Raw genomic sequence first — 12,219 nt, 5'->3', positions numbered from 1 at the left:
AAGTGATACGAAGAAACGATTAAGGGTTGCAGTGAGCAAGAAAGTAAGCAAGAACTTGAAGTATCAAAAAAAGCGATATCTGGAGAACTCTCTCAAACAAATGATGAAGCGTATGAAGCAAATGACAAAGTTTCCCTATTTATAAGAGACACAAATTCCCCGACCACGAAACCCAAGAGTCGCCATTTGAATCCGATGGGATACGAAACTTTTCAGTTCCTCAGAAACATGTGTTATAATGATGGCGTGCACGAAGTAACGCTTCATTTGCCAATCGGCGTTTCGATTCTGAAACCATCGTAACGGTACATGAGTACCGAAAAAGCACCCCTACACCACCAAAAATGCGCAGAGCGCGACTAAGGAATAGAATGAGGGGTCAGATTCCTCTCGACCACGTTGCAAACGTGTTTCGTCCGTCGAGCCCGACAAAGGACGACCCCGTCGAACGGAGGGACTAACTGTATTGGTCAAAATCTGACCACCTCGACCAGGTTGACCACGACCCCATAATTTGCAACCGGGCAGTAGAAGTCAATAGAGTTAACTTCATTTCTCCTCTAAGACATCTGACACATTGAAGAGAGTAATGCCTAGCCACGACCAGAAATCTCCACTGACCCAGACACGCCAAGTCACGGCAGGATTAAAAGGGTTTCGACTATATATATAAGCTCAGGTAAGCTTACGAAAGGGGGGGTGGAAGAAGACTTTCTCATAGAAGAAAGAGTAGGAAAAAGCTCCATTCTTGTATCCCGAAAGGGAAAAACAATTGTAATCTTTCTTCCCCATCTACGGATGAAATAGGCAGTGTATAATCTTAATAAGATCAATGACATTCCTTTCGTCTATGTTCAATCATTATTACTCAATCTTTCGAACTGGTATCAATTAAGTTTGACTACGATTTACCCCTTCATCATTGATTGATTTGTTCAAAAAGGTTTTAATATCTTTTGAGTCAAACAATATATATGTCGTTTTTCATCAAGATAGTATTGTATACTTTGAAAAAAAAAAATCGAGCGTATAGTATTGTATTCCTGAAATTTTTATTCGAGCGTGCAAGTGGCATATCACCCTTTCTGCTCTATATAGATCCAGGGCCGGCTCTAATGCACAAGCCACTGAGGCAAGTGCTTTAGGCCTCCAATTTTTGAGGGCCTCATTTTTTAATAATAGTTACTAATTGAAGGACTTTTTCTTGCCGATGTAAATAGATTATACATTAACTATACATAATTATACATATATTTATATATAAATTTTATATATGTCCGCCAGCTAGTTTTAGTTTAAGAGATTAGGTTGGTGACTATTTGAGTTAATTCTTCTTTTTTTTTATTTATTTAAAAAAATATTGAATTAAGATAGAAATTATAAAAGAAGACCTCATATTAATATTTGACTTTAGGCCACAAAATATATCGAGCTGCCCCTATATAGATCCGCCCTAACTGTGGTCAAAATACTGTAGCTTGCTTTCTCCATCATAAGAAAACAATTCATCTTCTAGTTTGTCTACTCTTTCCTTTAATTAATCAGGAAATAAAGTTTAAAAATTAAACAAGATTTCATATAAATTTTAAGGTGGTGCTCCTTATAGAATGTAGAACTAGGTTATGTCATACTGGATAGTTTTCCAACTAAAAAATTAAAAGTAAAAAAGGGATGAAAAATCATTTCAGCCTATTTGTATGAAAGTTCAAATTGAAATGGCACTAAGAGCCGCTTTTAGTACTTCTATTTAAAACATATTGATTTCTGTCAACCTCAAAACTTGAGATTTTTTAGTTTAAGTTAGACTTTGCCAAAGACCAACGAATTTAAGCTTGTTGCGTTGAAATTTCTAATATAATGGTTTGAAATTTAATTTTAAGGCGGATAAAATATAGAAACTTACTAAATTTCAGGTATTTCTTGAATAGTAATCCTAAAAAGGGCTATTTGTGCAATTCGTCCAAATTTTGGCCGGCGAAGTAGAAAAACACAATAAACGGAGACCCGAAACACATTTCGAATAACCGCTGTTTCTCCGGCGACCTGCGTTCGAACATTCTCCGGCGAACTTGAGTTGTTAGTTTCCTTGTCGCACTCTCTTTTCGGTAGATATAAACCCTAATCCCTTTTCGAAATCGATTTTTAAGCTGAAATACTAATTGTGAACTGTGCTGCAATGCACTGTGTAATTATTCTCTCTGAATTTCTCATTATTTTCTGAAAACCTCTCCTATAGCATTTTCAGCACTTGTTATAATGTTGTGAGCTTGCAAATGTGTTCCTCTATTCTTATGGACTACCAATTTCAATTTCCAATCATCTCAAATCAATTAATATTAAATACCTTAAAAATTCTACTCAGTTCATATATCTAAGGTTTGTTTGTCAGAGAAACTTGTTATATTAATATCCATAAAATCCAACTTCCATCACTACAGTTTTTGAGTTAAAGGTTAGTATGCAAGGAAACTTCGATTTTGTTTGGTTATGTTAGAAATTAGTGGGTTCTATATAGCTGTCCGCTACTTGTTTCTGACCGAGGTTTAGTTGCTGTTGTACTAGCAGTTAGTTAGAAAACTAGATTATTACTAAGCCAAAATATCTTAAATTAAATTAAGAATGAGTTGCAGTAGTTAAAAACATAGTTCTTTGCACGCTTCTCTGTGGATTATTTTTTTTGGTCGCACATGTTTCAAATGTATGTAAGGTCAAATGGATGAGTTTAATGTTGAAATCGTTGCACTAGCTGCGATCACTGCTACTTTGAAGTTTGAACATGATTCTTTATTTATTAATTGGATAGAATCATGCAATTGGAGTAGTTTCTGGTTTCTGTTGTATACTTTAGTGGCAAATGTAGGTTTGTGGCTATCACACTCTATTCCTTATTTATTGGTATTTCTGGGTTTGCCTGTGCAGATTGTGGTATAGAGTGGTCTATTTTGATCGGTATATTTCCAGGATACGATGTCATAATTCTTTTATTCGTGATTTTCTGGATGGTGTTCCTTCATGGCATGCCCCTTGAGAAAAGCTATTGCAGTTTGCTCCATTTTCAGGAAAAGCTACTCTTCCTTTGTTGATGTGGCTTCAAATGCCTGTAGATTGACCTGCAACAGAAGGTGTACTGTCTTCTCGAGAACAAAGTCCTCGATTTCATATGAAAACTCTAAACCTAGAGGTGAGCTGTTTCCTCGGCAGTTCTGTTCAAGTAGAGAGCCAGAGACGTTATCTTGGGGTGTGTCATCTGACATTGTTTTGCTGGGAAAGCTTGAAAGTGCATTGAAGAATCACAACTTGGAGGAGGCTTGGGAAACCTATAAGGATTTTAAACGTCTTTATGGTTTTCCTGACCCCTCTCTTGTAGGTAGGCTGCTCACTGAGTTGTCGTACTCATCTGATTCTAGGTGGCTCCGAAAGGCATACAATATGGTAGATTCTATTTTGAAAGAGAAAAGGGAGTTACTACGTACAGAGTTAATGACCAAGCTCTGCCTATCGTTGGCTAGAGCTCAAATGCCCATTCGAGCATCATCAATTCTCAGGCTGATGTTGGATAAAAGAATTCTCCCACCAATTGACATGCTAGGGATGATAATATTTCACATGGTGAAGACCGAGGGTGGAATGATTCTGTCATCGAATATTTTGATCGAGATTTATGGTAGCTCTCAACAATTAACCACAAAGAAGTCAGCTTACTTAGAGATTAATAAGAATGATACACTTGTTTTTAATCTTGTTCTTGATGCTTGTGCAAGATTTGGATCATCCAGTAAAGGCCATCAGATTATTGAGTTAATGGCTCAAGTTGGAGTGGCAGCTGATGCTCATACTATTTCAGTTATTTCTTTGATTCATGAGATGAATGGTATGCGAGACGAATTGAAGAAATTTAAGGAGCATATAGATCAGGTTTCAGCAACATTGGTCCCCCACTATCGGCAATTCTATGAAAATCTCCTGAGTTTGCATTTCAAGTTTAATGATATAGATGCTGCTTCTGATCTTGTACTGGATATTTATAGATTTCAAGAGTCTCATCACATGCATGGAGATGAGGCACAACCACCTAAACCGTGCCTTGTTTCTATCGGCTCCGATAATCTAAGGATGGGATTCAAACTACGAATTTTTCCTCATTCATTATCAAGGGAGTCTGTTTTCAATGTGGGACATAATCAGGCGTTTGTTATGTATAAGAATGGGAAACTTATCCTTAGCAACAAAGCGTTGGCCAGGCTTATCGTACGGTACAAGAGGGATGGGAGAATTAATGAGCTGTCAAAGCTTCTCTGCAATATCCAGAGGAAAGGCTTATTTGAATCCAGCAGAATGTGCTCTGATGTGGTTGCTGCTTGCATTTGCATGGAGTGGCTCGAAACTGCTCATGATATTTTGGATGATTTGGATTCTGAAGGAAGTCGGCTAGGCACTAGTTCATACATGTCTCTGTTGACTGCATATCGCAGTAAAAATAAGCTAAGGGAGGCAGAGGCACTACTAAAGCAATTAAGAAAATCAGGTGTTGTCATAAATGCATCTGATCCGTTGTTAACTCCTGCATCTATGTGTAAACTGGAAGATAAAAACATCGCAAAGTTGAAAGAATTAGGCTCCATGGCTAAAGGGGAGTTGGCTTACCATATTGTTGAAGAAATGAGGGGAGAAGAAAACGAGGCTTCTTTTATGATGCATGAATTAAATTCTTCTATCTACTTCTTTATGAAGGCTCACATGGTCGAAGACGCCATAAGGGCTTACCGAAAAATGCAGGCAATGAAGATCCATCCTACAGAGTCAACTTTCATGAATCTACTTAATGGGTATTCTTCTTTAGGTATGTATCGTGAAATTACAATCTTATGGGGAGATATTAAAAGGATCATGGACAGTCGTAATAAGCTGAATACCAGGGATTTATACGAGTTCTTGCTGTTGAATTTTCTTCGAGGTGGTTATTTTCAAAGGATGATGGAGGTTATTGATTTTATGAAGGAGAATGGTATGTATTTGGACAAGTGGATGTATAGACGTGAGTTCTTGAAGTATCACAAGGGTCTTTACCGAAGGATGAAAGTATCTGATGCTACAAATGACGTACAAATTCAGAGGATTGAGCATGTGAGGCACTTTAGGAAGTGGGTTGGCCTGGATTAAATTGTTTTAGGTATCAAATAATATTCTTCTTGCACATTGGGGAACAAAAAAGAGCCGAGAAGATATTGAGTTATCATTTGCCAAATTTTGGCAGGCTTCTCTCCATTTCGTCTACCTGAGAAGTGATGTACCCTACCCCATGAGGTCAGAGTTGCATTGTAAATTATGTATTTCAGTTAAAGTCAAATTGCTTCCAGGAAAAGACATCTTCTTTTTCACTTGTACCATTGGCTATTGTATCTAATAGGTCAATGCTCTTTAGCATGTGGCGGATTGTTGAATTTGTGACTTCTGTAATTCAGTTTTGCTTTGTTAGGAATATCAAATTATGAACTTGTGAATATAGAAAGGTTTAGATTCCCTCTAATTGTATAATTAGAAGTAGGAGTTACTTTCTTTTCTTTTTCAGGACTACTTGATGCTTGAACAAATAATCAAGCAATTCATATCCAAATCCTTTATTTGCTTTAACCACTTAACCCCGCAGATAAGATCTCAAGGATAGGGAAACTGTGTTGTGGTTGGCACTCCAGATACAATTTCTGCTCCTTGTCAGTCTTGACCAACTCTTTGAGTCGGAACTGATATTCTAACATGCTCGACAATTGAAGATTATTCGTTGCTCCAGTGTCTAATCCAAGCTTAGCATATTCAAAACCTGCAAAAATGTAAATATATGTTCTATAAAGATAACAAAAAATTTTACCCAAGAGTATGGCTTAGTGGTCAATGAAGTGGGTACTTCATAAGAACCTTGAGGTTCAAATTCCAGCGAGGCAAAAAACATTAGGTGATTTTTTCATTGTTATGAAGTTCGTATGCCTTTTTTGTATCCCAAAGAATGAAAGTGTAATAAATAGCAAAGAATTATTCCGTCCGTTGATAAAATCATTTGATAGCTAATTAAAATAATTAGCTTATATAACTGAACTTTTAGAGCAATAATATCTATAAGCATTACCGTTAAAAAGCTTATTTTCTTCGATTCCACCTTATCAAAACCTTCTGATATAATTCAATCTTGCCAAAACCTTTCAGCTTCTTTTGGACTCGACCAAATTACTAGGAGATGAAGTTGGTGGGACACAACAATATTTCATAATTTTTGTTTTCTTCTATAGGAAAAGTTAAAAAGAAATAGTAACTTTATCTTCTTTTCATTTCTTGTAAGCGTCAAAGTTAGCATCCTTTTATCTTTAGCCAATTCTATGTAATATGGAGTAGGAATGTGAAATTATTCTTCATATTATCTTATGCAGTGATCTTATTCGAGAGAACAAATCGTGGCCATCTCCTTTACTTTTTTCCTTCTAATTAAGAATCGATTTCATGGATTGTCCACACTCACTACTTAGTGTTGTTGGAAAATTTCAGCATATTAAATTTATTCTTTTATTTTATTACCCAAACCTAAATTGCTTCACTATTCTAATATTATTTATACTGCCATTACAAAATATTTGTACTGATCAGTACGTATCCAAAAATTAATTGATCTTAAAATAGCTGTTTCATATTAAGATTTCTCTGCCAGAGGCACCAATTTTATTGTCCCGGGAAAGCATATAAGATAGGGTGGGATAAAAATTATTCCTAATGCTACTGAACCACTTCTGCCCTCATCCTAATAGACAGACAACAGATCTCGTAGTCCTCACCTACAAAATGCTACAATTTCTCGTATGAGAAAGTTGCTAGTTTTTCAGAATAGTGCAAGCTTCATTCTATGCGTACCTGTCACAAAATATTGTTGGACTTGTATTTTCTTATCCAACCAATTGTAAGCAGAACACACTATTTCTCTTTTCACGTGCTCATGAGATTTCACTGTTTTGAAAGAGAGGATAAAGAATTAAGACAAAAACAGGATACGCTGTGCTATGACCAAACTCATCAAAATTTAGTGTCCCCTACATCTAGCTCATTGTTTCCCACTATCACCTTCAGGCTTCAGCTGGAGTCAAGCTCCCAGTAGGGGTGACAAATGGACGATTTGGGTTGAATTTGGGCAAGTTGGGTTGAATGGGTTAGGTCAATAAATGGGTCATTGCCCAACCCAGTTCAAAGTGTATTTGGGTTAAGATGGGTTGGATCAAGATGCGCTAAACAATAGGTCATAACCCAACCCGCCCAACTTGACCCATGTTTTAGAATCATACTCATCTTGCATAAAAAAAAAATCTTTTACCTTAAAATATGTAAGTTGACAAATATTTTATGGGTGGGGGTGAGGGTTGGGGTGGGTGGATGGTATAGAAAAACGAAAAAATATAAAACAGAAAATAAAAAATTGAAGTTATAAAGAAAAGGTAAAAAAAATAAAAGGGGTTTTGCGCGCGCGGGGGAAGGGGGTGGGTGGTGCAGAAAAATAAAAAAAAAATTGAAAATAATAAAATAAAAATAAAAATAAATTCTTTTTGAGGGGCTTGCGCTGGGGGGTGAGAGGTAGGGGTAGGGTGGGTGAGTGATGCAGAAAAATAAAAAAACAGAAAATTGAAAATACAAAAAAAAGTAAATTTTTTTAGGATTTTTGCGCGGGGAAGGGGGGTTAGGGAGAGGGTAGGTGGCGCAGAAAAACAAAAGAACGGAAAATTAAAAATAGAAAAAAAAAAGTAAAATTTTTTGGGGGGTTTTGCGGGGGAGGGGGTAAGGGTAGGGTCGGTGGATGGGGTAGAAAAATAAAAGAACAGAAAATTTAAAATACAAAAATAAATAAATAAATAAAATTGGGGCAACTAAGTAAATTTCTAGATAAGTTGGGTTGAGATCCTTTGTTTTGGGTGAGTTTCATGGGTTATATTTGGGCTGTTAAATGGGTCAGAAACTCAGAATGAGCTATAAAAAATAATGGGTTAACTTGGGCGCAACCCAAATTGACTCATGAGCTAAAATATTTGTCACCCAACCCATTAATCTTTAGGCTAGTTGGACGGATTAAATGGTCAAATCGCCACCCCTACTCCCCAGTTCCCGTGTCAATCAAACAATCCAAATTTTTGCAAACATTTTTTTGCTAGTCATTCAATCGACTAATCACGTATACCATCAGCTCAATTTGGTACACCAGCGGATTGCTGAACTACTGTAGAAATTGAAATCGTAAGAACCAAGTAATCTAGTGCAATGTGATCAGTATGCTAAAGGACGTATTCTATGTTGCATTTGGGTACAAGCACTCTAAGCTTGGAATCGGATTGGAATAAAGTCGCCAAATGACCTGCAAATCATCCGGAATAAGCAAATCCTTAAGGCCATACATGCACAAAGATTCATTCAACTAGGGCATCTCAACCACAAATGATTTTCGCCTTGAAACAAAATCCTTCAGAAGACACACAGACAAGAAGATTGTAACCATCATCTGTAACCAAATAACAAGAGCTATATGATAACAAGTCAATAACAGGGAACACCTGATCTTTAAAATATAGCATAAACTGACATCAATTCCTGCACAACTGCTCTAGCCATAACTAACAGTACTACAGTAAAACTCAAGCAGCTAAAACGCTTTTCAGATATTACAAACGCATTAAGCTTTTGCTTCGGGTTCTGTGCTTGGAGGTACTGTTGCTTTAGGTTCATTATGTGCACTATTTTCTTCCTCCCTCACTTCTTCTTCCTCGGTGTCACTGTCATAGTCTCCTGCAGAAAAAAGTCTTACATTAGATAAGAACAAAACAAATTTTACAACTGACAAATCAAATCCAGAGCAGAAGATTTGAAGCTGAACATATCGGGATGGTACTGTTGCTGGGTAACCAAAGCTGACTTACCCTCAGGCACATCAGCATCAAAATCACTAGGACCGCCTCCCATGTTGAGTTTCTGAGAGAATAATAAAGGGGTCATGTTAAAACTTCAGCATAAATATAGACGAAAACAACCACTGCTGGCTATTAGTATCTCTAAAGCTGCTTACCGAGAAGTCAATGTCACCAAAATCCATATCTGTCCCAGCTGAAATATTAGTATCATGGTTAGCAAATATATATACCAAATAATTAATATCAACAGTAAAGCATGTTCCTAGTGACTTTATACTAACGTTTAGTGTCCTCTTCATCTTCATCAACCCATTTGTCCCAGTCAACTTTCAAAAACACTGGACGTACACCTTCCTGCTTTATCAGTCTGCTCCACCACTTGTCTTCTGCCTTCTTCACAAGATAAACGATACTTCTAGAAGTAGTACTAGTTTTGCTCTCCTGAATGAACATTTTTTAGTAAAATTAACATTATTAATTTTAGTTGTTACAGTAAAATTAACATTAATTCTCACACAAAAATTTGCAGATATGGACTGAGGGAGCTTCACTTACATCAACATTAATTTTATCAAAGAGATCGAGATCCACTTCATACGGTACATTATCAGCTCCTGCAGTTGCAGAAAAGAAGAATTTTCCTTCTGGTTCCAGTTTCAGCTTCACATTCTTGGCATCCGGCAACTCCACCGTGATAAACAGCTTGTCGGACCTCTGGGCCCACTTGACAGCAGGGTGACGGCTGAGATAGAGAAGCAGAAAACAAATGGATCTCAACCAAGTTAAATAAATGAGTCTGAGAACTCATTAACTCATAAATGATATTTCAAGACAAGAAATTTTGAGGAAGGTAAGTGAACAAATGATCCTATGTATAATTGTCTCCTTTGTCATTTTTATCTGATTATCCCACTATATGTAGGGAATAAGAACTTGGAGCATGGCACATAATGGTAGATCCCGAATTGCTATATTAATTACATGCAGAAGTAAAAAAAAATTCAAGCAAGCACCACATGAAGCTCTTCATATGCAATTACAAATAAATGAGGTGCAACAGTTCGATAAGAGACCAACTTGACATAGGGCCAAAGCTATGAGATGAAGGTGGAGACTCCACCGCATTTCATGTTTGAACAGCTACTGATGAGCATTGTGATGGGTGCACAAGAGAACCATGATAGATTACTGTGAAAGACAAACTAAGACACTCCATAGTCCATAGAGCAACTTCAACTTTGATATAGAAGGTAGAGAAACACCATACTCCATAGTGTCATGTTTTAACTTATATACGCTAATTTTGGAGCATAGTAGACAATATTGGACAAGTGAATTATGTACTACGGCCTACGCAGTTGAAGGAGGTAGAGAAACACAAAGAACGGAATGTTGCCGCCCAGATCCTCAGTGTGATCCTACGGAAGGACAGAAATAAGGGAGGTTTTGAAGGAATAGAGACTAACCATGAACATTTGAGGAATAATATCTCGTTTTTGGTTAACTTTTGGAGCACCCATGAGAACATTAGGTACCTTTGGAAAATGTGGCTCATACTTTTTGGTAGACCGCTCATAGATGGAAAGTTTCTCAAAATAAATAAAGATATTATCCTTATTTAAATTTTATAAAAGGCCGAAAGGTCTGTGGGATTACACTGGGTTTATTGTTGTTGATGGTGAAAGGTTGGCTTCTACTTCAGAAGTTGGTATCTAAAGGAATTAGAACATAGATACCAAAATAGTGTCTTGAGTAAAATAGGATTAGATTTATTTTGACGCTTAAGTTGGTTACTTTTAGTTCATAACTAACAAAAACTCAGATAAACATCATAAAAGAACACAACTAACAATAACGCTGACATCCTATGACAGGGAACAAAAAGAAAACAGAGAAAAGCTAAGCAAGTATTCCCTTGCAACCTCATTATAAAGCAATTGACCAGAACCTAAATAAATTTTGAAGGGATTCTTCAAAGCACTAATGGCCAGGAAATGTGTTGCTTTGGGATACATAGTGCATGGCTATAGTGCAGATGCCAAAGCATCAATACTCATTTATTGAATAGTGGAGACATTATTGAGCAAGAATGGCAGCAAGCACCCAAAAAGGCTATAGGTTTCAGTATTTTCTTATTTATTACATGTGTCCACTATTTAAGCAGAATATTTGACTTTTCACAGGCGGAGACGCACAGAGCATGTGTTCATTATCATATCTCTACAAGAATCAGTTGAACGCCTGCGCAATTACGTCTCCAGAAAATTCCCTATGCCATTTATGGTTCCTAAAGTGATCTCATCAATCAGTAAGATAGAAATTGTTCTCCAAAAACAAGAGCAGATATACCATATCTACATTGCATCCTATATTCAGTACTCACCACTCACCAGAGACCGTCCTTTCCCCTTCCTTCATCTCGGCCATCCCCAAAACGAAAAAAAAAAAAAAAAAAACAAAGAGATAGATAAATTGCTACATCTATATCATTTAAATTCAAAAAAAAAAGGAGAAAAACAGAATAGTTACCAATAGCAAGTGAATAGATTAGTTTCTAGTAAATCACAAGTTCAAGGGACGAGCAGACTAGATTATAAATGAAATATAGAAGGGAAAAAAAAAAGAGGAACATAAAATATTCAGATACAAATTCCTTTTCGTTAAAGTTCAAATACAAAACTCTAAATCCTAGGGTTTGATTTCGAGAGAAAACTTGAAAACACCCAAAACCTTATAGTATGTACGAGTCTTACGCAATGTGTGAATAAAAAGCTGTAAAAACACAGATTATTATAGTCCCCTACGAAGGAAGATAAATACATGTCGTAAAACGCAAAGGAAGAGTAGAAGATTGAAGAACATACCTCATGTTTATAGTATATTACAGAGGGGAAAATTAAGCGACTGATAGAGATATGCGTGTGTGTACAACTGCGTGAAGAAAGACAAATGGCAGTTGGTTTTGTTATATATAATGGTGGGGGAAAAGGAAGGCGCTACTGGAAATGTCTAGATGCTTCTGGGCCTGGATTTTGTGAAAGGCTATATTTCAGGCATTTATTCTTTTTTTTCGAAACTTTCAACCTTTTTCTTTCTTTTTTGAAAAATTAACAGGAATGCCATACAATAAGGTATACGACATTGTGATTCAATTATTTAACGGATGAACTTTGTAAGTAAATACATGTAGGTAATTTTTCTTGCGCCTCCTAAGTTGTCATGTAAAAGCCCTTTTATTGCAGAGAAAAAAAAAAAGGTTGGGTAGACCTCTTTTTTTCTCCTTATATCCCCT

At 36.5% G+C, this 12,219-nt stretch overlaps 2 protein-coding genes across 4 annotated transcripts; one reads left to right on the top strand and one right to left on the bottom strand.

Moving 5' to 3' along the window:
- The first annotated feature begins 1,854 nt into the window (after positions 1 to 1,854).
- On the top strand, positions 1,855 to 5,527 carry LOC107821637 (pentatricopeptide repeat-containing protein At4g17616). Of its 2 annotated transcripts, none has more exons than XM_075232812.1 (2): positions 1,855 to 2,076; positions 2,920 to 5,527. In XM_075232812.1, the coding sequence occupies exon 2, from the start codon at positions 3,013 to 3,015 to the stop codon at positions 5,158 to 5,160; it is 2,148 nt and encodes a 715-aa protein (XP_075088913.1). In that variant the 5' UTR covers positions 1,855 to 2,076; positions 2,920 to 3,012; the 3' UTR covers positions 5,161 to 5,527. The 2 variants fall into 2 exon arrangements, with proteins under 2 accessions (XP_075088913.1, XP_016503559.2); XM_016648073.2 differs by having other exon boundaries at positions 1,906 to 2,105.
- Positions 5,528 to 8,522: 2,995 nt separating this feature from the next.
- On the bottom strand, positions 8,523 to 11,950 carry LOC107767457 (co-chaperone protein p23-1). 2 transcript variants are annotated; one of them, XM_016586462.2, is made up of 6 exons: positions 11,792 to 11,950; positions 9,483 to 9,669; positions 9,209 to 9,368; positions 9,083 to 9,120; positions 8,937 to 8,988; positions 8,523 to 8,805 (listed from the first exon to the last, which is right to left on the bottom strand). In XM_016586462.2, exons 1-6 carry the CDS (start codon positions 11,794 to 11,796, stop codon positions 8,693 to 8,695), a joined length of 555 nt encoding a protein of 184 aa, XP_016441948.1. In that variant the 5' UTR covers positions 11,797 to 11,950; the 3' UTR covers positions 8,523 to 8,692. The 2 variants fall into 2 exon arrangements, with proteins under 2 accessions (XP_016441948.1, XP_075088914.1); XM_075232813.1 differs by lacking the exon at positions 11,792 to 11,950 and adding an exon at positions 11,311 to 11,774.
- Between the last annotated feature and the right edge of the window lie 269 nt (positions 11,951 to 12,219).

Source organism: Nicotiana tabacum, chromosome 16 (assembly GCF_000715075.1).
Source record: "Nicotiana tabacum cultivar K326 chromosome 16, ASM71507v2, whole genome shotgun sequence".
NCBI classification, from domain to species: domain Eukaryota; kingdom Viridiplantae; phylum Streptophyta; class Magnoliopsida; order Solanales; family Solanaceae; genus Nicotiana; species Nicotiana tabacum.
The sequence above is the reverse complement of the archived record's forward strand: the minus strand, read 5'-3'. Positions and strand labels throughout refer to the sequence as shown.